Here is a 25,255-nt window from a genome sequence, read left to right as displayed (position 1 = left end):
GTCTCTAGCAGAAGCTAGTAAATCCTACACTGGCACCAACAATGGAAACTCAAATATCTTACTAACAAATGTATCTGATTATATTTCATCAAATATATTTCTCTTGGGCTTTTATGTGAAAAGAATTTTGCAACATTAGACATGTGCATAGCATATGAATATGTGATGTGGAAAAAATGGTGCTGCAGAGAACGTTGGTGAGGAGAAAAAGAGATGAGCAATGGATAAAAAATGAATATTAAACATAAAGAGTTGACAATAATAAGCATGACATAATATATCATTCTTCTATCAGAGTTGGTAACAATGCCTTTTGGCTGTATAAAGGGTGAGGTTGAGTAAAATTATCTTTTGGCAGCCAGGGACATATCAAATATTAAAACTAAGAGCAAGTGAGATGGGAAACACATATAATATGGTATGTGGGAGACAAGATGTATCCAAAGTAGTCTAATTAAATGACTGGAGCACCTTGAAACCAGGCAGTTGCAATCAAAGGAATGGGAGAAAGTAGTACTGTAGTGCAAATTTATGTTATATTAGGTGGCACTCTCATGTATGCAGCTTATGCAACCATAAATAGATAATACCACAACTCCTATAAGTCTAATATATCATATTGTCTGTATTAAGAATTTTATTATTTTCCCCACGGTCACCAAATAGATTTAAACTAGGCAATTTCTTCTCAAGTTTTTTGCAAATCTTAAATGGCCAAGGCTGAAAAGGCTGAAGCCATTTCATTAAGACTAATTTTTTTTCCTTACTAAGTCCATTATATGCCCTCCACCTCTTCATTAATTTTGTAAATACCATTACAGATTTCAGATGCAACTTCACCCTTTTCTTATTGCTATTACTTACCTGTCCAGGATGTCTTATAAAATATTGCATGTATACAATGGGGAAAAATGGCTACCCAATGCATGCACTGACTACAAGCACTGTCAACATTCCCTTTAGAGATGCCTGATACATGTATGACATTTAAGACCCTTGATTCAAACAAAAACGTTTTTTATATTTATATACTAGATGATCTTAGAATCTAGCTGCCAGCAGACCTTTAAATGATCAGTCCATCCAAAAATTCATATTTAGTTATTGAAGAAGCTTGGTAGGTAATTTGAGGTTCTGACATCATATATGCCTGTACATCATGACATCCTGTATGCCTATACTTTGCCATTTAGAACTCTCTAGCATAGTTCCTTACTCTGTTACTGTCCACCTGTGAGTTTTTGATGTTTATGCCCACCTTTGAATCTTACAGCATCTCCTGCTCAGTTTTTCATAATATAATAACAAAATGTAGTGACCCCCTCATAAAGGCCACATCAGGTGTACAGATCTCACAAGCTACCAGAGGTATAATAAATGATCAGGTGGAACTCTCCATTTGACCTCACTAACCTTTGAAATATGCAGTCAGCAAAAGACAGGGTCATAGGTATGGTGATTGTATTGTATATGCTGAAGAACATCTGTGTCCTTTTAGTCTATGATAGGGCAGTACATATTTCCCATTGGTATTTTATTTTACCTGATGAAAATATAAATTATAATAATAAGTCAATACTAAGTTGTATTTTCTGTTGCTTTTTTCCAGCTCCAACAGATGTGGTTTTTTCATTTGATGTTGGGAATGGTCCCATAGAGGTCAGAATACATTCACCAACTCCTCTGAATGACAGCCAGTGGCATTTTGTAAAGGCAGAGAGAAACATTAAAGAAGCTTCCCTGCAAGTGGACAATTTACCACAAAAAACTTACACTACTTCTTCTGATGGTCACATACGACTACAACTATACAGTCAGCTTTTTATAGGTAAGTGGTAAGTAATATTAACAGACAAATTTACATAAGTGAGATTGTTATCAATGAATTTTTTTAAATAATTACTTGATTCTGTTCAATACTAATGTATATCAAATAAACATATCTTAACTTGAATTCACATACGTAACAGAATTCCTTTTGATCACTAGTTTTGAAATTCAAATGGTGTGCCCATTACCAAAGAAGGTAGATCCAGGGCTAAATACTCTTTAAAGCCCATCAAACCCAAAACTTTATTACTTTAATATTATTTACTTCTGAATAAAGTGGGAAAAGGTTGAATTTTCTGTAAGTTTTTTTTATTGCTATCTTTGACTCTATTGGAGAGATTTACCAAACATTTAAAAAAACAAGGTTATACCATTTCCCTAAAAAAGTGTTTTGTGGTTGTATCTTTCCTTATTAGAGAGCTTGCCTATGAATTGAATTCCTTTTAACATCCTATCATCAGAAAAGAATATTTCCTAGGGAGACCCAGACAGAAATATAAGTCTCATTGCCTATCTGCAAAACCTAAAGAAATGGTTAGATATTAATAGTACTCAGAATCCCACCCCTCAACTCTTTTGCTGCCAAGTCAGTACAGCGTATGGACCTACAGCACTGCTTCCAGCTGGCCAGGTCCGTACGTCGTGTGGACCTGACATTTCTCACATTGCTGCTTCTGCTATAAACTCATGGTCAGTTCAGTGAGCATGGGTTTATTGCAGAAATGTTCAGCAGACCCTGATGAACAAAATATTAGCTCTGATTAGTGGCTAACAAGCCTAAAATGTGACCCCCACCAACCCGCTGTCGCTACTGTGTCTCTCACTCACTGCCTTCTCCCCTCCACTTCTCCTACCTATCAAACTGCAAGCCCACCCTTACTGGCCCCTTCCTCCCAATCCTCTGTGGCTCCCATGCAATTACTGGCTTCCTTCCTCTGCCTCTCCCCACAGCAATTGCATGAGAGCCACCCCACTCTCCATCCTGACAGCTGTCAGCAGGGTGAGAAAGGAGAGTCCCTGCAGCTTCTGACAGAACTCCCTCTGCGACACCCCAATCCTCTGCATCCCCCCATGCAGTGCTGCTAACTGGCTTTCCCTCTTCACCCTCCCATGGGCTGCAGCCAATAACAGCTGTCAGGATGGAGAGCAGGGGGGGGGGGCTGGCAATCACCCCTCTATGCTCTCCATCCAGGGTGGATGAGGAGGGAGAGCCACTACAACTGCTGACAGATGTCACTCCCCTTGCAAGCCCCCGATCCACCACATCACCCCCAATCCCCCCGCAGCCCCCCTCCATGCAGTGCTGCTAGCCAGCTCTCCCTCCTCTTCCTTCTGCTGGCTTATCAGTTATCAGGATGGAGAGTAGGGGCTGGTAACAGTTTACCAGCCCCACACTCTCCATCCTGACAGCTTTCAGCAGTGAGAAGGGAGAGCCACTGCAGCTTCCTTTCCTGAATGCAGACAGCGATCAGTAGAGATTGCTTCTGTATTCATTAATCGCTGACACATAGTAAACTGTGTTTACTATGTTTCCATTTGGGAATGAAACATAGTAACCTCTGTTTACTATGTTTCATTTTATGAATGAATAGGAGTCTATACGGACTCCTATCCATTCATCTAAAGTGCAGCTTGGGCTGCAGAGAAAGGACGGTCTTCAGTCCCTTTCTCTGTCTCAAAAAAAAGAGGCATTAGAGGTTTATTTAGACGTCTGATGCCTCTCCAAAGCCCTCCCCCCCTCAAAAAATAAAAAAAAGATAAAAATAAATTTAATTTAACAAAAATAAATAAATACAATTGTAAAATAAATAAATAAAATAAAAAATAGTAAGGCTAGGTTCAAACTAGTGTGGGTCATGTTGTGCTGGCATTTTTACACAAAAAAAGGATGCATGCGCCTTTTCCAAAGCGCATCTGCAAGGAATGTTTTTTTTGACATGCAGTTTTCCTGTGGATCCAGCACTCAGCTGACGGCTGAGATGTGTGGGGGTGCCAATCAGAATGGAAGCCCCATGCACCCTGCTGCAGTGGTTTGTAGGTGCAGGAACAAGTGCGATACCTGCACCTGCAACCAGCCCGTACCCTGTGGGCCAGTGTGAACCAGGGTTAAGGGTCAAAATCTCCCTTACTGAGGCTACTGACTGGCAGTGAGGAAGCAAATTACCTCACCACCTGCTTTAACCCCATCTTTTCAGACAAATGCTGTACAACTGCATGTATTGCAGGTAGTTGCAGGGCATTTGCAATGCTTCCCAATTTTCCTCCCATGCTTTTAGTGTTTTTTTTGTGAAAATAATGATAAAGATGTATGCAACTATTGCAAGGCCTAAAAAAATAAGTAGCACCTTTTTATTCTACTGGTCATGTGCTTTCAGAAAATATATGGTTTGGGGTTATTTTACTAACTGTGAAAGCTGTAAATGAAAAATGAAAACCTCCAGATTTTTAAAGAAATTTTTGTGTACATCCGATTTTCACCATTTTGCAAAAAAGGCGCAATTAAAAATGTAAAAATATTTGTTATTGATTAACGCAATACAGGTTAAGCTTTTATATTTACTAGGAATTTAGCAAGAATTTTGTAAACTTTGCTGTGTTTGTATATGCTAGTAATGATTTTAGAGTATTTTTAGCAAAAATATTTTGATAAACAATTGTGCAAATATTGTGAGGTCTTAAAATTCAAAACTGACTGTGTTGATGGGGAATCAAGCTGTTTTCTTTCCTTCCACCCATTAAGGAGGGAAAGAAATTTGCATAATCTCTGGGCTGCTTTAGATCAATGCCACTGTAGCTGACTTTCACTTGCTATACTACTTCTTTTATCTGGAAGTAAAAATATTTGTTATTGATTAACGCAATACAGGTTAAGCTTTTATATTTACTAGGAATTTAGCAAGAATTTTGTAAACTTTGCTGTGTTTGTATATGCTAGTAATGATTTTAGAGTATTTTTAGCAAAAATATTTTGATAAACAATTGTGCAAATATTGTGAGGTCTTAAAATTCAAAACTGACTGTGTTGATGGGGAATCAAGCTGTTTTCTTTCCTTCCACCCATTAAGGAGGGAAAGAAATTTGCATAATCTCTGGGCTGCTTTAGATCAATGCCACTGTAGCTGACTTTCACTTGCTATACTACTTCTTTTATCTGGAAGTAAAAATTTCACAAATTCAACAGTCTTTAAGAGTTATATATAAGCTTTGATTTATCTTTACATCACTGGGATTTGGGGTTCTTTTAGCCCATATTATATTATTGGCAATTGAGGTTTTATGCTTAGAAACTGCTCTGTATATGTACTATTTATATGTAGTATCATACAGATTTAGTTACATAAATTAGGTTCATGAGGCTAGGGTGTTACATTAGAGATCACGTAAGTTACTTTGCAATGATCTCAGTGTAATAAGTACAGTTCGACTTATTGCAATATTCATTAATAAACAAAATTAATCTTCATTAAAAATTGCCTTTTTTAAAGTTTGTAGATCAAGGGAAATGTATTGGTTAATAATACAGGATGCTGATTTAACAATATCCTCTACACATTAGTTTTGTAGACTTTTACATCTGTTTAAAAAGTAACTCTGAATTTGAAGTGATTATTAACTCAGAAGTAATAGAATCAATTTATCATGGACGGTTAACTGACCTTGAATGCCTCCTTTTTTGGATCTTGACTTCCTCTATTTATCAAAAGGTAGAAATTGATTTATTGGAATAATAGTCATTATAGGACAAGCATTTCCATGAATTACCTTGAAAATTAATTGTTTCTTGTTAAATGAAGTGTTGCTACTTTTTTGGAATTATGCTGCCATATGCAAAGTGAATACCTTTAATTCTCTTAGTATATTTGTTTGCTATGTAGGAAATGTATGTAGAAATAATGTAGAAAATTCTGATATTTTGAACATATGCAGATGTGTTTCTAAGATCCCACGAACCCACATTTTTTAAATGTTTACCTGAGTATTTCAGCAAGTCTTTATTTTAAATTTGTTACATTATTAATTTCTTGGTAACTGGTTTATATACATGTTGACAAGCTTTGGAGGTGTGTCAATGGGCTTGTTTTCTAGTGGATTCTGTTTTCATTTGACATTAATTTGAGATACTTCTGAGATCATTGAGGCCCAGTGCACACTAGTGTGGGCTGTGTGGCCTGCGTTTGCACGGGCACGGCAGCCCGATCATTTGAATGGGCTGTTGTGCCTGTGTTTCACACAAGGAAAAAGTGCATGCACCTTTTTGACCATGCCATTTCCATCCAGTTCCAGCACTGATGATCACACTGGGGGGTTAGGGGTGTGGTGTGTCATTCAGAATGAATGGCACTCTGCATGTCTCGCAAGAGAAACGTGATGCATGGTGCAATTCCTGCATCCACAACCAGCCACAGCATGTGGGCTAGTGTCAATCAGGGCTTAGTGTTTGACAGGTGATAATGATTTTCAGTTGACCTCTGTCTGATTTGCATTTGACCTCCACCTAAGCTTAATCAACCTAGTCCAAGCTATTTTTACTGACCAGTATTGGGAGAGAAGCTATTCTGATACAAACAAAAGTCCTTTGATGCAGGTCCTTAGGCTCATATTACAGTAAAGATAAGTCCACTGCTGACAACTTTTCTTTTCTTCACTGGCATTCCTCCACTGCTTGAAAGTTCCATCCATAAGCTGATATGTCAGTGTGAAATGGCCCTCACAGTAGGTCTATTTTTTAAAATAAATACTAGATTCTGATCTGGTGAGGGAAATTTGACTTCTTATCAACCTTAGGATTCAGAGAATGCTTCTCATTTTTACTTTTTGCACTGGTGGTAATAGTCTGCTAGTAATCATAATATGGACCCTGCCTTAAAGTTTATCTCTACAGAAGTCCCTTTTCTAGTTCTGTAGGAATCCCTGTCAGAGTTTATTGCTATCCAGAAGTTTATTAGAGAGATTTCCATATTTTTCTGTTCTGTTGACATTGCTTTACCATAAGAGAAGTGAGGGAAAATCTGCAACAGGGATACAGAAAAAAGGTTCCAGAATCCCCCTACTTAATTGTATTTCTGCTGCCATATATCTTAAAAAGTTGAAGTAGTGGAAAGTTATTTACCTTGTACTGTAAAAACACTGCACTGTCTAAACACTATCAGGCAGCCATTCCACTCATTAATGCCTGTGAACCAAACCATCCAGAGACATCTCTGTTCACAAACACTGTGTACAGAGCTGATTCAAGTGGCTCTGTACAAGTTTATCGTGATTTTTGTCATTGGTCATAGAGAGATCACAGGTAGTTATGACTAAATTTAACGCTGGCATAAGTGAAGGTGAACCTACATACACTTAAGACACACACTGTCCTAAAAAATAGGCACTGTGGATTAAAGACAGATCTGCTGTACACTCTCCAATTTGAAAATCTCAGGAATGGTCTATTCCACTTTTTATCTACAGATGTGCTCAAAGGTTTGCATACCCTGACAGAACATGTAAAATTGTGGCATTTACATTGAAAAGATGACTGATCATACCAAAAATGTCTTTTATTTAAGGATAACGATCATATGAAGCCATTTATTATCACATAGATGTTTAGCTTTTTTTTAAATCATAATGGCAACAGAAATCACCCAAATGGCCCTGATCAAAAGTTTACATACCCGGGAATGTTTGGTCTTGGTACAGCCACACAAGGTGACACACACACACACAGGTTAAATGGCAATTCAAGGCTAATTTCCCACATATGTGAATTTTTAAATTTCAATAAGTGTCTGTGTATAAATAGTCAATGAGTTTGTTAGCTCTCACATGCATGCACTGAGCAGGCAAGGTAAAGGAACTTTATAAAGGTGGAAAAGGATATGAAAAGATATCTGAAGCCTTGAATATGCCAGTCAGTACTGTTCAATCACTTATTAAGGATGTGGGATACAAAGAAAAACCCACAGGTGACCTCAGAAGAAATATAGGCTGCTCTCTAAAAATACATTGTCGTTGTTTTACGGAGCACAATATGACATTACTTGAAAAAAAATTAGCTGCATGGTCGAGTTGCCAGAAAGAAGCCTTTACTTTGCCAGTGCCACAAAAAAGCCTGGTGAGGAGTGTCAAGGTGTTGTCATGCATATTGTAACCAGACTTTTTTGTGGCATTGGCACAGTAAATGCTTTTTTCTGGCAACTTGACCATGCAGATCTTTTTTTTTTCAAGTATTGTCATATTGTGCTCCTTGAAACATCCACACCATCTTTTTTCAGAGCAGCCGGTATTTCTCCTGAGGTTACCTATGGGTTTTTCTTTGTAACCTAAACAATTCTTCTGACAGTTGTAGCTGCTATTTTTCTTGGTCTACCTGACCTTGGCTTTGTATCAAGAGATCCCCAAACTTTCCACTTCTTAATAGGTGTTTGAAGAGTACTGACTGGCACATTCAAGGCTTTGGACATCTTTTTATATTCTTTTCCATCTTTATAAAGTTTTATTACCTTGTTATGCCGGTCTTTTGACAGTTCTTTTCTGCTCCCCATGGCTCACTATCTAGCCTGCTCAGTGCATCCGTGTGCGAGCTATCAAACTCATTAACTATTTATATATAGATACGAACTGCAATTTAAAAAGCCACAAATGTGGGAAATTAATCTTTAATTACCATTTAACCTGTGTGTGACACCTTGTGTGTCTATACCAAGGCCAAACATTTCAAGGTATGTAAACTTTTGATTAGAGCCATTTGGGTGATTTCTGTTATTATGATTCATTGGATAAAGTCGCCTTTTCCGCTTGCTCATTCATCCCGTATGGTCAAGCAGACACTGACAGGAAGGGTCAATGAACTACCGCGGAGCCATGGATGCTGGGACTTGTAGTTTTCCTATTAAAAAAATACTGTGAATGAGTGATGTGCCCGGAACCTTGCACGGCCACGTTTTTTTTAAAATTGTGACAGCTAGTGGGGATAAGATCAATGGGGATCGGGGGGGGGGGGGGGGTTAGGGGCCTGAATGTAACATGTTATACCCTGAATATGGGTGTAATATGTAACATCTTACAAAACGTGAACTTATCCTTTAACAAGAAGCCAAACAACTATGTGATAATAAATGGCTTCACATGATCACTATCCTTAAACAAAACACATTTTTTTGGCATGATCAGTCATGTTTTCAATAATAATGGCAAAATGTCACGATGTGGTTTGCAAACTTTTGAGCACAACTGTAAATAGTATGCACCCTGCTAGGGTGCTTAAATTGATCTTTGTTCACCTTTTTTTTTGTCTGAATTACTCTGAGAAACTCTCTTTAATACAGTATATGGCCATGCTTAGTCATTAGAATTCATTTTTCCATGTTTTTAAACCTGTGGGTTGTGCTTTATTTGCTGTTGCAATGTTTCACTTTGTGTAAATAAAAGGTAATTGCTTTCTACAACTACTTTGTAGGAGTTTTAAGATCCATGCACACTGGTGTAAAGGATAATGATGGAGAAATTCAGTGAGCGCTAACAGATACAGCAGCTGATACACTAAAAAGGAAGACCTTAACACCTTAAAACTGACAAAACATAACAAATAGTGCAGCGCTAAAAAGTGATATAAACGTATGGTTGCACCAGTATGTATGGTGCAAAGTCTTTTAGATCTTAGCAAGCGGTATAGGCCACATATGACGTGTATGTCCTTCCCAATAAAAATGCAGTGTAGGTGCATACCACACACGCCTCCACTATTCTATATAAACGCACAAATAAATAAATAATACAAAAATGGTCCGATAAAAAGTTCAGTGATCAAAAAAACACAACAATGAATGGAAAAGGCTTGATAAGATCCCCGTAGTGTATACAGTCCGGCGTTATGCAGAACCACAGATAAAATTGCGCACTCACCGGAAGCACAATTTAATTGCGCATTTGTGTTATATACACCAAAGGTCACTCCAGTTGTAGAAGCTCAGATCAAATGGCTCCGTGAAGAGGGGTGTCACATCTGGGGATCCCTTGTGGTAAACCTGACTCCGAACAGGATCAGCTGAAGTTTAATCAGGGCCCTGGAAACAATCGCCTTGCGGTCCTGAGGAGTTAAATGCTCGGTGTGGAGCAAAAAGGAGTACCCATAGTGTAGTATTTAGGTTAAATGTTAAACGAATTTATTGTGAGTTAAAAACAAGAATCATTTAACATGGATATCGTTGTGAAATCAATCCTTGTGCACAAAGGATATGATAAATATACACTGACCAGCTGGTATAGATGAGTGGCCGCCGGACCTCCTTGATCCGGCGGCTTGACGTCACGGCTAGCAGGGGCTCCTCCTTCAGTGTCACCATGGTGACACTGTACTACTTGTGGGGGTGATGAAGATTTTTTTTTTTCTTACAGTGATTGCTTTTACACCCATATAGGATGTAACAGCAATAATTTCTCCTTCTCTCTGTCTGCATTCTTGCAGCCATTGAGAAATACTGAGTGAGCTGTAATTGGTCACAGCTTGTCACATGGTACAAGGCTGTTGTGAATAGCCTTGTACCATGTGACCTCTGTGATCATTCACAGATTTCACACGTAGTAAGCAATGATGTCAGAAGTGACATCTTGCTTACTACTTTGCATGTGATCACTGATTGGCCAATCAGTGATCACATAATCGGGATCCCGTCCGACGATCGGTGTTTCACTGTGTCCGGTCGGTGTTTCACTGTGTCTGAGCGCGCACAGCTAGAAATGGCAGGTGCCGTTTATGAACGGCAACCCGTCCCTGGAGTGCCACCGTCCTGCAGTTTATAAACAGCAGGCGGACGGCAAGTGGTTAAAGTGTCACTAAACCCACATCATAAAAACTATCAATAAAGGCTGTATTATATGTTTTTCATGCTCACTCAGTCACTAAGGGATTTGTTTTTTGTATTCTGCATAAAACTTGATTGGTCCAGCTGTTCTCTATCTCCCCATTCTGTCCATGTCCCCAGTCCAGTTGGGGATTTTGCAGACCGGTGTTGACAGCTCCTGCACATGTTCAGTTTTCAGTGAGATTCTATGCTGAGCATTCCCTCCCTATCACATCTGAGCAGCCCATGTGACTATAGAGTCAAACATGTGGGTGTACACACAGCGGTAAATAACAGCCCACTCCCTCCCTCCTCATCCATGCCCACTGACCAGCTAAAAACAAGGGAGGTGAGATATTACATCTTGATTAATGGAGTGTTCACATCCTCGTTATTCTAAGACACAAGCTGGAGGGATGTGACACAGCCTGTGACTGGTGGAAATCCACCCGAACCATGTTATTGCCAAAAGATAGTAAAATATTTGTATGAAGTTTATTGATATCAATTATATATTTTACTCAGTATCCCAAAAGCTGTTTATTTATTTTTTTATTTGAACCTTTGACCGGCAGCAAAGGACTAGAAGCTCATCCTTCCACTGTTTCTCTGCAGACAGGCTGGGAAAGAGCTGGGTCATGTGACAGCTGTATATCAATTATGAAAGAGGTACTTAGATATTTTTTTGCTAAAATAATTACAGTAACATCATCCATATACAGAAAGGGAGAGAAGGGATAATGTAAATTAAACAGTGTGTGTTTTATTTTAACAAACATAACTGGGTAAACTTCAACATTTAGAGTATTACCATATCCATTTTCCAATAATTTTTTTTTTAATTTAACAGACCATACTTTTTAGACTATGCTGTTTGTAAAGATTAGAAAAGAAGTAGCCATGCATGCATTTTTTTATTTAGATTAACTATGTTAAACGTTTGCCAGGTAGAATTACCTTGTTTAGCACTGTCTTCCTGAGGGTGCTATCAAATGGACAAGCAATTCACAAGGTATTAACTTTAATAGGCTGTCATTACTACACTGTGAGCGGAATACATTCACTTGGTGCTCAGTACATCTTTTGGTTCAGCTGCTGTGTTTAATGAAAGTTATAAACCCTGTCAAACTCTGATTGCAAAAGAACAGAGAATAAATGATCTCCATGAACTAATAAGATTAAAGAAGAACATATGGATAGAAATTGGAAAGGTGTGATAGAGCACAATTTGAGCTTTAAAGAACTTTCTTTTAATTTTAGCCACTGGTTTGTGTGTTTGTCACCATTTTAAAAGGCTGGGATCCAGAACTAAAACATGAACACTGTAATGTTTTGTAGTTAAGTGCCAGCTATTTTAAAAAATAAAAGGAGGGAGAGGATGAATCAGCCAAAAGATAATGGTTCTTAAACAGTATGGTAAAAACTATAAAAATAGCAATTCTGAAAACGTCACTGAAATACGGTTGGTAATATTTTTTTCCAAGCTATGTAGACTTAGTAAAGACATGTTGAAAATACATAATTTTTGTTTTTTTTTCTTGATGGGTTACAATGTAACTTTAAATGTCAAAAAATAGACTATGAGCTATTAAAAAAATTGAAATGATGTTCCTAGAACAATTCCCAAACAATAGGATGACTCATGCCTTGTGAAAGAATTAGAGCGCCAGATTTCATAAAATTTTTCTTGTATGTGGCATGCATTTCAGTAATGCATTGCATGGAGAATATCAAAAGATGTTCATTGCCTCCATCTGTCACTGAGTTTAAGGATAGGTTGTCAGAGCATATTCAAATATATTACATCAGTTTGGAAGAGTTGGACTTCTTAACGTGTCTGGAATCTAGCAGAATGAAATTAAACTACAGTGTAAACAATTTAAAATAGACAGAGTTGTTTTCTTTGTTACAGGACATGACATTAAAGGTCTATTAAAACAGTAACTTTGATGAAAGTGTATTCAAAAGTGTTAGCTTTCAAAATTAACATCATTTTCAGTAATTTTGAAATAAGTTAAGATGTCTACAATAAAGACTTAGAAAAAGTACAAATATTATTAATTACTTGGTGGCTTGATCTTTTGTATACACACATATATATATATATATATATATATATATATATATATATATATATACACAGTATATATTTCTCACATTTTGTCATGAATATTTGCTAAATTTTCTGTATTGTCTGTATTGGACTTGTTGGTCAAAAAAAGTAGAAAAATCATGTGCTGATGTTCTGCTTCGATGTTAACCACTTGAATACCAGCCTGTAATATCTGTTCATTACTAGGCCATTTTTCAGTGCTGTCATAGTCTGAATGACAATTACTTGCTCATGCAACACCGTGCCAAAATTAATTTTATAGCATATTTTTTAGACAGATAAAGCTTTACTTTGGTGGTGATTAATAAGCAATGTGTTTTTTTTATTTTTGTTTACTTTATTAAGAAAAAAAATACGTATCTCCAGATTACCCCTATTTGGAAAGTAGACTCCCCAAGGTGTTGTAATTTTTTGTCACTCTTTTATGGAAATAGAGAAACATGGTGGAATTGAGGGGGTTTAACACAGTTTGGGAATGTTGCATTCAATACATTAATGTACAGGGCATACATAGAGGGAAGAGGAAGTGAAGGAGTTAATGTACTGGAAACATACATAGGCAGAAAAGAGATGTAGGGGTTAATGTTCACAACTGCAAGATAAGGGAGGTGAGGGGTTAATAACCAGGTCACTAGAAAGACAGCATGGAGATAAGATGTGTGGGAGAGGAGGGGCATAATAGCAGGTAAAAAAGATGTTTTTCTTATTGTATAAATGAAAAAAAGAATAATTTTGAAAAAAAACATTTCATTTAGTTTAAACAAACAACAACTTCCCCAACCTATAACAGGCCTTTTCAGCAAGGAGTGACGCATTTCAAACAACAACAAAGAAAAATTCCCAGCTCAACTTACCAACCAGCCTGCAACCAACCAAATTGTCCTAACAGTTCACATTAAAAACAGGGATTTAGTTTGCACACATTTGCAAATACATGCATAGGTTGCAGAGCCTGTTCATGGGACCTCAGTATTTCACTAATTTCTGGTATAACTTTGTAAATAAAAAATCTTTCTTGCATCCAGTTAGCTCAATATATATTATGCATCATGTGTTTGGTAAAAAAAAAAAAAAAAACTGTGCAAGTTAAGTCTATGTGAACATTATGATAAAAAAAACTGTGTAAGTTAAGTCTGTATTAAAACTATGGTATAGATTAACCTTTTTTAACCAGGGTGCCCAGGCACTCTGGGATGCTTTCAGGTTTGTTCAGGGACACCTTGGCAGAATGCTTAATAATTGCCCAAAAATTGTATACAAGCCAGTGGATGGACTAAGCCAGCCAGTTAGTTACCCAAAGCCACAGGTTTTCATTGTGCACAATTATAACCTTTCAGCTGCCAGTGTCCTAACAACCAATGATGTCATTATTTGATAAAGAGGATATCAGGCCCCTGTACAGCATCCTTATTTTCCTCTCTCCATCAGCACTGGGGTCACATTAGATGAGTGAGGGAGAGGAGCAGAGGGAGAAGATAAACACTGGAGTACTTGTCAGTTCTAGTGTGCAAAGGTGTGTTTACTTTGGAAGAATATATCACCTCTAATGCTGGGTGTCCTATGCGTGTGGATGTTGCTGCATTATGTAAAACTATTAGTTTAGTTTTTTACATCTTAGAATAGGGTGCCCCGAGATTATTCAGAATTTTAAAGGGTGCCTTGACTGAAAAACAGGTTGAGAAACACTGGGGTGTATATATATGTATATATATATATATATATATATATATATACACACTATATTGCCAAAAGTATAGGGACGCCTGCCTTTACAACTTTAATGGCATCCCAGTCTTTGTCCCTAGGGTCTGGTATTGGCCCACCATTTACAGCTATAGCAGCTTTAACTCTTCTGGGAAGACTGTCCACAAGGTTTAGGAGTGTGTCTCCACTAGAGTCCAGTGGCAGCGTGCTTTACACTACTGCATCCGACAGTTTGCATTGCACTTGTTGATGTAAGGCTACAATGCAGATGCTTGGCCATGGAAACCCATTCCATGAAGCTCTCTATGCACTGTTGTGCGAATATGAAGGCCACATGAACTTTGGAGGTCTTTAACTACTGACTCTGCAGACAGTTGGCGATTTCTGCTCACTGTGCGCTTCAGCATGCGCTGACCCCACTCTGTCATGTTACGTGGCCTACCACTTCGTGGCTGAGTTGCTGTTGCTCGCAGTTGCTTCCACTTTGTTATACCACCATTAACAGTTGACTGTGGAATACTTAGTACTAAGGAAACTGCACTGATGGACTAAATGCACAGGTGGAAACCTATCACGGTACCATGCTTGAATTCACTGAGCTCCTGACAGTGACCCATTCTTTCATACAAATTTGTAGAAGCATTCTGCATGCCTAGTAGTGGTGTGAACCTCCTGCGCTCCCAAGTGTTTTAAACTAATAAAAATAAATAAATGTGTATATAAATCCCAAGGGAAGCTGCTAACATTAAATCATATACCAGTGATTGTGATAAATAAATGTAATAAAGAATGTAGCGCTACACCCAAATTATATATGCACATAAAAATATATATGAATGTGAAATCACAAAATCTCATATAAAATAAATAAATGTGACAGTGTTATCAATTAATATTAATTAGTGCTCATAAATAATAAAATCAACACAATATAATAGCTCAAAACATGTGAAAAAAACATTTCCATATATATATGTATAAACCGAACATACACATATATATGATATAATCACACGTGCCTCTTGTGAAGTGAAATAACCATTACAATGGTACAAACAACAGTGTTTCTCAAAGTCCAATAAATATTGCTGGTGACCAAACAGTAAATAGTGCTTCCAAATACTACTGTTAGTGACCATAGGTGAAACTCGTGCAGATCTCTGAGTGTATACAAATCTGAGAATCCAACCACCATCTGGATAAGCCTCTCACCTCATCCCTTCGACCCTTGCGGATCAAAGAGCAGTAGTGGATTCCCCTCACGGATCCTCCAAGCACAAAATCACTCCAAAGGATGTTTTCTCAGAAATGAGTATTCCCACTCTGGCTCTTCTCCAGGAAAATGTTGCAGTATCAATCTCTCAAATGAGACAAAATGAATCCTCCCATAGTGCAGTAATTTTTATTTATACCATAGGGACAGATAACATATAAGCATTTGCACTTACGTAGCAGCCAGTCCAAGAAAACCTCATGCTTTCAGATGAGGATATGTCTGTGTGGGTGTACAGCTGAATACACAGGTGTACCAAAATGGCCGCCACGCTGGAAATGCGTCACCACGTCAAGCCGACGCGTTGCGTCACAATATAGAGCCCTGAGGAAGTCACATGATATTGTTACGCAACGCGTCGGCTTGACGTGGTGACGCATTTCCGGCGTGGTGGCCATTTTGGTACACCTGTGTATTCAGCTGTACACCCACACAGACATATCCTCATCTGAAAGCATGAGGTTTTCTTGGACTGGCTGCTACGTAAGTGCAAATGCTTATATGTTATCTGTCCCTATGGTATAAATAAAAATTACTGCACTATGGGAGGATTCATTTTGTCTCATTTGAGAGATTGATACTGCAACATTTTCCTGGAGAAGAGCCAGAGTGGGAATACTCATTTCTGAGAAAACATCCTTTGGAGTGATTTTGTGCTTGGAGGATCCGTGAGGGGGATCCACTACTGCTCTTTGATCCACAAGGGTCGAAGGGATGAGGTGAGAGGCTTATCCAGATTGGTGGTTGGATTCTCAGATTTGTATACACTCAGAGATCTGCACGAGTTTCACCTATGGTCACTAACAGTAGTATTTGGAAGCACTATTTACTGTTTGGTCACCAGCAATATTTATTGGACTTTGAGAAACACTGTTGTTTGTACCATTGTAATGGTTATTTCACTTCACAAGAGGCACGTGTTATTATATCATATATATGTGTATGTTCGGTTTATACATATATATATGGAAATGTTTTTTTCACATGTTTTGAGCTATCTATTATATTGTGTTGATTTTATTATTTATGAGCACTAATTAATATTAATTGATAACACTGTCACATTTATTTATTCTATATGAGATTTTGTGATTTCACATTCATATATATTTTTATGTGCATATATAATTTGGGTGTAGCGCTACATTCTTTATTACATTTATTCTGCATGCCTAGGTGCTTGATTTTTTACACCTGTGACCACGGAGGTGATTTAAACACCTGAGTCCAATGATTTGGAAGGGTGTCTCAATACTTTTGGCTTTTATACACACACACAAATACATTTACATATAAATATGTGAAACTTTTTCAGAGCCTAGTTTCACGGGGTGCCCAAAGTCCACAAAGCACCTTCAGACTTTCAAGGAGCACTAACTAAACATCTAATGTCTTGACTATCTATTACATTTTGGATGCGCTGGAGGATCAAGACAGTAGAAGCAGCCACAAAATTACCAGTTCGGAGAGCTAATACCCTAAGGTATTTTAGAAGAGGCATAACAAGCCTTTTACATGTTTAATTCTTTGCCAAAAGTTTTTAGAAAATGCAGAAAGAGCAAAACACATTCTGTTTCTTCTTCTGAGTATGACGATCTCACATGTGTGAGACTTTTGTAATGTTTGGATTGATTACTTATCAAACATTGTATCTTACCTATTACAAAATGTTTGTCTCTGTGCAGGTGGTGCAAGGATTTAGCATAATGTAGCTTTACCTATAGCAGTCCCTATTTCTATAAACCAAACACGCCTAGCCTACTGGTAAGTGGTGGTCCCAATGTTCACTGGCCAGTACAGGAGGCAGTAGGATGTACAGATGCATTGGTTCAAGCAGCAGAATGATCAATTGAAAGACCCGGATCAGTACTGAAAGCAGGCAGAGGGGACACTGCACTGGTTTGGTAGTGGCCCGGAACACTGTTGCTGGCTGCACTGGTCTAGTGGCACTGTACTGATGTGGCAGTGATCAGGAACACTGTTGCTGGCTGCACTGGTCTAGTGGCACTGTACTGATGTGGCAGTGATCAGGAACACTGTTGCTGGCTCTATTGGCACTGGTGACACTGGCACTGGCGTGATAATGGTGAGGAACATTGCTGTTGGTTGCAGTGGTTTGGTGACACTGGGATTGGTGTGGTGGTGATCAGGAACACTGTTGCTGAATTAAATTGGTCTGGTGATACTGGAACTGGTGTGGAACTGGAACTGGTGTCTGTTTTCTTTACACAATCTTTTGCACTTTAAAGGGAGGTGTGCTGTTTGTTAAAACATAAGCATACTTTTTTTGTGGATATGACTAGAATATGAGAGTTACCAGATGTGGGGGCCAGACTAAAGGAATTTAGCATTGACATGTGTTGTATTCAATACGTATTCTGTGACATTAAATACAGTAAAATAATACTTAGTTCTGCCATTATACAGTCATGGCCGAAATTGTTGGCACCCTTGATATTTTTCCTGAAAATCAAGTATTTCACACAAAAAAGGTATTGCATTAACACATGTTTTGCTATACACATGTTTATTCCCTTTGTATGTATTGGAACAAATATAAAACAGAGGCAGAAAAGCAAATATGACATAATGTCACACAAAACCCCAAAAATGGGCTGGACAAAAGTATTGGCACCCTTAACTTAATATTTGGTTGCACACCCTTTGGAAAACATAACTGAAATCAGTCGCTTCCTATAACCATCAATAAGCTTCTGACACCTCTCACCCGGAATTTTGGACCACTCTTCCTTTGCAAACAGCTCCAGGTCTCTCTTATTGGAAGGACACCTTTTCCCAACAGCAATTTTAAGATCTCTCCACAGGTGTTCAATGGGATTTAGATCTGGGCTCATTGCTGGCCACTTCAGAACTCTCCAGCGCTTCTTTGCCATCCATTTCTGAGTGCTTTTTGACGTATGTTTGGGGTCATTGTCCTGCTGGAAGACCCAGGATCTTGGACGCAAACCCAGCTTTCTGACACTGGGCCCTACAGTGCGACCCAAAATCCTTTGGTAATCCTCAGATTTCATGATGCCTTGCACACAGTCAAGGCACCCAGTGCCAGAGGCAGCAAAACAACCCCAAAACATCATTGAACCTCCACCATATTTTACCGTAGGTACTGTGTTTTGTTCTTTGTAGGCCTCATTCCGTTTTCGGTAAACAGTAGAATGATGTGCTTTACCGAAAAGCTCTATCTTGGTCTCATCTGTCCACAAGACGTTTTCCCAGAAGGCTTTTGGCTTACTCAAGTACATTTTGGCAAACTGTAGTCTTGCTTTTTTATGTCTCTGTGTCAGCAGTGGGGTCCTCCTGGGTCTCCTGCCATAGCGTTTCATTTCATTTAAATGTCGACGGATAGTTCGCGCTGACACTGATGCTCCCTGAGCCTGCAGGACAGCTTGAATGTCTTTGGAACATGTTTGGGGCTGCTTATCCACCATCCGGACTATTCTGCGTTGCAATCTTTCATCAATTTTCCTCATCCGTCCACGACCAGGGAGATTAGCTACAGTGCCATGGGTTGCAAACTTCTTGATAATGTTGCGCACTGTGGACAAAGGCAAATCTAGTTCTCTGGAGATGGACTTGTAACCTTGAGATTGTTGATATTTTGCCACAATTTTGGTTCTCAGGTCCTCAGACAGTTCTCGTCTCCTCTTTCTGTTGTCCATGCTTAGTGTGGCACAGACAGACACACAATGCAAAGGTTAAGTGAACGTCTCTCCTTTTTATCTGCTTTCAGGTGTGATTTCTATATTGCCCACACCTGTTACTTGCCCCAGGTGAGTTTACAGGAGCATCACATGCTTGTAACATTCTTATTTATCCGCAGTTGTGAAAGGGTGCCAATACTTTTGTCCAGCCCATTTTTGGAGGTTTGTGTGACATTATGTCGAATTTGCTTTCTTTCCTCCCTTTTTTTGTTTTGTCCCAATACACACAAAGGGAATAAACATGTGTATAGCAAAACATGTGTTAATGCAATACGTTTCGTGAGAAATACATGATTTCCTGGAGAAATATCAAGGGTGCCAACAATTTCGGCCATGACTGTATTTTACATCACTTGCTTCAGCATTTCTAATAAAATAATACTTAAATCATCATTAGCCATTTTATACTATACAATACTCTGGGTAGCTTATAATTCTGTCAGGAGCTGAGTGCTAGTCTTAAACTGGGAATCCTCAAGAAATTAGATTAAATCATTTGAGCTTTATGACTACCAATGAGTGACATTTAATTAACTGAATGATAAAGAATGATACACAACTGGAATGTTATTTTCAACAGCCACTTCTAGTTGTACTTATATTAAGTATCTGGTTATAGAGATCTTTGAACATGCCTAATCAAAAATGTTACAATGTATTTTAGGCCAGTTTTTGTCAGGATCACTCGGGTTACAACATTAATTATCTGGGGCCATCCTACCTGGGAAAAAACAATAACAATCCAAAAAGGATTTCTAACTTGTTGAAAAGTGATATTGGGGACAAGGGACCAGCATATGCCAGTACATAGATTGATTGCACTTAACCTGGAGAAATACAGCCCCAGATGATTATTTTCTGTCTAAGGGCAAAATAAATTTCTCCCTGAAAGTTAGGGGCATAATGTGCTAGTATGCATTTCATATTAGCACATTATGAAAGACTCACCTAAAAAACAAATCTTCCAGCTGTGCGCTGTCACTGCTGTCAGGACTTCCGTCTTCACCTAGTCTTCCTTCCAGGTTCATAGGCTAGGCCTATTTGAATGGCCAAATAAATTGTGGAAATAATTTTCATAGCCAAAAAATGATAAGAGTGGATAATGAAATATTATTCTTGGGGGTGGGGAAGGGAAAGTTAGTAGACACGCCTAATGAGTAAGGCCCCATTATCCACTCTTTCTATTATTTGTATCTTCAAAGATGGTGTACTTGATCCGTGTTGATGCACAAAGTATTTGGCTACTTGAGTTTTCTTTCGAGTGTTGATGTTCGATATGTGGTCTTTCATGCAATCACATAACTGACTGCTAGTTTGACCTACATGCTGAAGTTTGTGATACATGAGATGAGATAAACCACAAATGGCATAAATAAGTGATCAGCCATTGACCGGAAAGATGTAAGAGTGCAGTGAACCTCAAATTAGTCAGGCAGCCTTAGGCAAAATTACCTGTGATATATGTCTTTGGATGCTTTCATTTATTCAGGTCTTCATATACCTGGAAGTAGTCACAAATAGATGTGTTCTGTAACTGACCCCCATCACACTGTATATCCAGTAGGGTGGAGAGGCAGGTACATACACACATATACTGTATATGCTCACATAGTAGTTTTTAACATGCATCTTTAACATTGATTTACAGTAAGAGCAGTCAGTCAAGAGCTTTTTACAGTTTACACAGTCAGACAGACAACACTCCTTATGCTTGCTAACAATGTTTCTAAAGTAATAATAAAAGATAAGCTATCTGATATTAGTAAGTTAGAGTTTCCACCAAATTCAGCCAATTTCCTGGCAAGTTGTGATTTGCTTTACCAGCAAACATAACAAATGCCAAAGAGCCACCTAAAAGTTCCCTTCTGGCAAAGCAGCATAGCAGTGACCCCCCCCCCACGAACAGGAAGTACATGCTCCAAAGATGGCTACATGACATCACTGCCTTAGTATGGGTGTACTACTTATGTAACCAGGAACAGATGTTCTTGCCCCCTAACTCCTTTCAGTGTTAAAAACAGGATTCCCATTGATACCATATGCTCACTAGAGGTTATCCAAGGGCGAGATGTCCTGTTTAAGTATGAGCTTTTTCTTTGATCAGTGAGGGCACATTCTGGTACTGCAGTGGTAAGTGGCTCATCCAAGCACTTTTTACCAGTTTATTAAAACAAATGAATAATGTTTTTGAATTTTACATTTTCTGCTTGGTACTTTTGGTACTGGGTGAAATTTGGTATCAAAGGTACTGTTACCTCATCTTTAATACTACGTATTCTTCAAGGGACTAGTACATCCTATTCACAACTTTAAGTGGAAAACCTGTCACACTAGCTAATGTCTATTTTCCAAGCTCAGCCCAAATTTCTTTCTGTCTAAAGGTTATTGCTGAATTAAGGTGGTTTGCCACAGGATTTTTAATACTGGGCGGCGACTTTACTGGATCGCTTAATCCTCTGCAAGACACCTCTACTGGAAAGACATGCATTGCATACAAAATCCTTATGAGAATTAAATTATTACTCAGATCTCTAATGCTAGTAGACTCCTGGAGAACCCTAAACCCATCTGGCAGAGATGACACATTCTACTCTATTCCACATGATAGACATTCAAGTATAGACTTGACTATGCTCGGATAGGTATACAATTCCTAACTGACCATGCCCCGATCTTACTATCACTTGTACACCTTGAATCTTAGACTAAAATTGTTAACTGGCAGCTAAATCCATCACTGCTCACAAATCCTGACATCCTTGAACAAACAACTTTGCTCTCAATTCCAATGATAACACCTCTCCAATTGTAACCTGAGAAGCTCATAAATATGTTCTTCAAGGTGAATTCATTAAATAGGGAGCAAAAACTAAAAAAAAAAAAAAGAACAGAAAATTTCTGATTTATCCACTACCATTGCAAATGGTGAATCACAACATAAACTCTCTCTAACAACACAGTCTGTAACTGCACTTCTAGAAGCTTGGAAGGCACTACAAAAGATTCTAGATTCCAAGGCCAGATGCATACCTTTTTAAAAAAAATGGATTTATTATGAACATGGTAACAAAAGTGGAAAATTTCTAGCTAGGGCACTGAATGACTCGAAGATACTGGAAAATAAAAAGTGCAAAATTTAGAATAGAACATACAACAGATAGCCTCACAATTCCAGGACTTTTATACGAGACTTTATAATATCCCCTCATAACACAAGCCCTCTGGGCTATAAGTCAAAAGGGAACATATTATAGATGAATACTTAGGAGAGAGTAATTGTCTGACTCTTTCAAACAAAGATGTTAGAAATTTAGAACGTCCTACTGAGGAAGACAAAATACTGCATGCCATTAGGGAGTTAAAATCAAGCAAATGTTCAGGCCCTGACGGCTTAACATCACTATATTACAAAACTTTTGTGAACCTTCTCAAAACCCCTCTTCTCCAAGTCTTCAATTATCTAAATAAACAACAGAAAATCCTTGACTCTTTCCTCATGGCCCACATTACAGTAATCCCAAAGGCAAATAAAGATCCAACTGAATGCTCGAATTACAGGCCAGTATCCCATCTCAATATAGATTGATTGAATGATTGACTAAGATTCTGGCAAATTGATTGAAACCCATCTTACCAAAGCAGGTGGGTTTCATGCCTGGAAGGGAATCAAGAGATAACATTACCAAGAAGTTCAACTTAATTTATAATAATAATTCCCGAATTGAAAAAATCGAGGGACTTCCCCTGTCCATGGATGAGGAGAAGGTCTTTGATCGAGTGCCATGGGACTATAGGTCTAAAAGATAAAATGTTGTAGTGGATCTCCACTCTCTGTTGATATCCCACTGCAAAAATTAAAAATTAATGGAACCTTTTAGACACAATATACATTAAAAATAGCACTAAACAGGAATGTCCCCTTTCTTCTTTTTATCTTAACTCTAGAACCCTTTATCAGAACAACAAACCAAAACAAATCAATACATGGGTTTCCAGCAGCAGGGTGAGAATTTAAGACAGCTTCTTATGTAGATGAACTGTTGTTTTTTCTAACAAATCTTCATACATCCATCCCCAACCTATTAGAGAACTTTCAAAATTTTGGCTATATTTTAAACCTAAAAATAAACTATAGCAAATCAGAGGCAATGAACTTGTCTCTTACTATGGTGACGGTCAATCTGATAAGACAATCCTGCTCTTTTAAATGGGAACCAAAGGCTCTAAAATAATTAGGCATTTGGCTTACCCCCCTTACCTAGAGGATGTATATAGTCAAAATGTCTTACCTTTATAAAGAAATATTGAAACTGACTTAAAAAAATGGAACTCCAGGAATTTCTCTTGGTTTGGCAGAGCAACAATTATTAAAATAACAATTCTACCCAGTCTTCTGTACTCTAGGCATGCTCTCCTGATTAAGACTCCAACAGTTTCTTCAAACATTTACAGTCTATTCCACTTCAATTTGTCTGGGCCCAGAAGAAACTATGGGCTAACTTTTCCTTGATTACTTGTCAAATGATGCTGGTGGGATGGGCCTTCCTGATTTTAAACATTATTACTAGGCCACACACCTTGCTATTGTGATAGATTATAAATGCTACAAAGATTGGATAGCACTTGAAAACTCTCACACTTCATTACCACTTCAAGAATCTTCAAGAGATTTGTGGTGGCAGTCTGATTCCTCAATGGACATATTTAAATCTGCATAATTTTCTTATTAACCACAAGGAAAAACATATTTTTTTAAAGCTCCTACACAATTTGAATCACTCTGTCCTAAAGACACAAAATTACAGAAAACCACTTCATTGGTGTATTCCTGGCTTCAACAGGCAATTAACATGCAGACTGATACCTTTAAACCTTGCTGGGAACTAACTCTTGGTGCAAGTATCTTACAAGATCATTGGCACACAAATGCTCTATTAGAACGAGCCTCCACGAAACATCGTATCAGGTACTTACGTACTAGTATGCTACTCCTGATAAACTTCCCAGATGGTACCCACAAGCTAGTAACCTATGTTGGAGATGTAAACAAGGCAGAGGCACAAAGGAGCAGACTGACAACTCATGGGGCAATAGGGGATCATGGGGCCCCTGTGTCCTTGCCCAAACTCAAAAAAGCCCATGAAAAAGGTACCAGGGGCATCTCATGGGGCTCCCTACTGACTCTGGGCCCTCAGGCAGTGCCCGAGTTTCCAAATGGTCAGTCCACCCCTGGGCACAATACTTCATATTTGGTGGCAGTGCCCTTTAATTACTACATTTTGCAAGCAGGTGTGTGATCTAATTTTGAAAATCACTGAGACCACCCTGAAGCTTGACGCTGCTCGTTGCTTACTTCACAATTCTTCTCTAGCTCTCCATCAATACAAACACTCTCTGTTAAACATATGCTATATGCAGCCAAAGCCTTGATTGATTCAAAATTGATTGTCAAATTGACCATATTCATTCTATGGAGGAGATCATAGCAATGTCAAATGGTCACTTGACTCAATATCATACAACTTGGAATGCCTTTATTTATTCTGATGAATTTAAACTTTTAATGGGTACTTGAAGCAAAACTCATTTACAGTATTATTACTGACATGGTATTAACCCTCAGTTCTTTTTTCATATAAGTACAGATGACTTTGAAGTTCTGTATCGTACTATTATATCAGCCATTGAGATCTAACGTTGCCATGTATTTTTTTTTTTTCACTTATAGTTTTGGCCATTTTAATATTCTACTCCCCACTTTTTTTTAAAAACTTTTTCCTTATAATAA

The 25,255-nt window shown here is 38.2% G+C and overlaps 1 protein-coding gene across 2 annotated transcripts in view; it reads left to right on the top strand.

Moving 5' to 3' along the window:
• CNTNAP4 (contactin associated protein family member 4) overlaps positions 1–25,255 on the top strand; it is a 499,928-nt gene that overhangs the window by 432,395 nt on the left and 42,278 nt on the right. For both annotated transcript variants that reach the window (XM_089662156.1, XM_089662157.1), the window contains one exon: positions 1,610–1,828. In XM_089662156.1, coding sequence (XP_089518282.1) covers positions 1,610–1,828 — 219 coding nt within the window. The remainder of the gene's footprint in view (positions 1–1,609; positions 1,829–25,255) is intronic.

Source organism: Staurois parvus, unplaced genomic scaffold (genome assembly GCF_062004578.1).
Source record: "Staurois parvus isolate SC_StPar_1 unplaced genomic scaffold, SC_StPar_1.0 ptg001432l, whole genome shotgun sequence".
Taxonomy (NCBI): domain Eukaryota; kingdom Metazoa; phylum Chordata; class Amphibia; order Anura; family Ranidae; genus Staurois; species Staurois parvus.
This window is presented reverse-complemented; position numbering and strand designations above follow the sequence as displayed.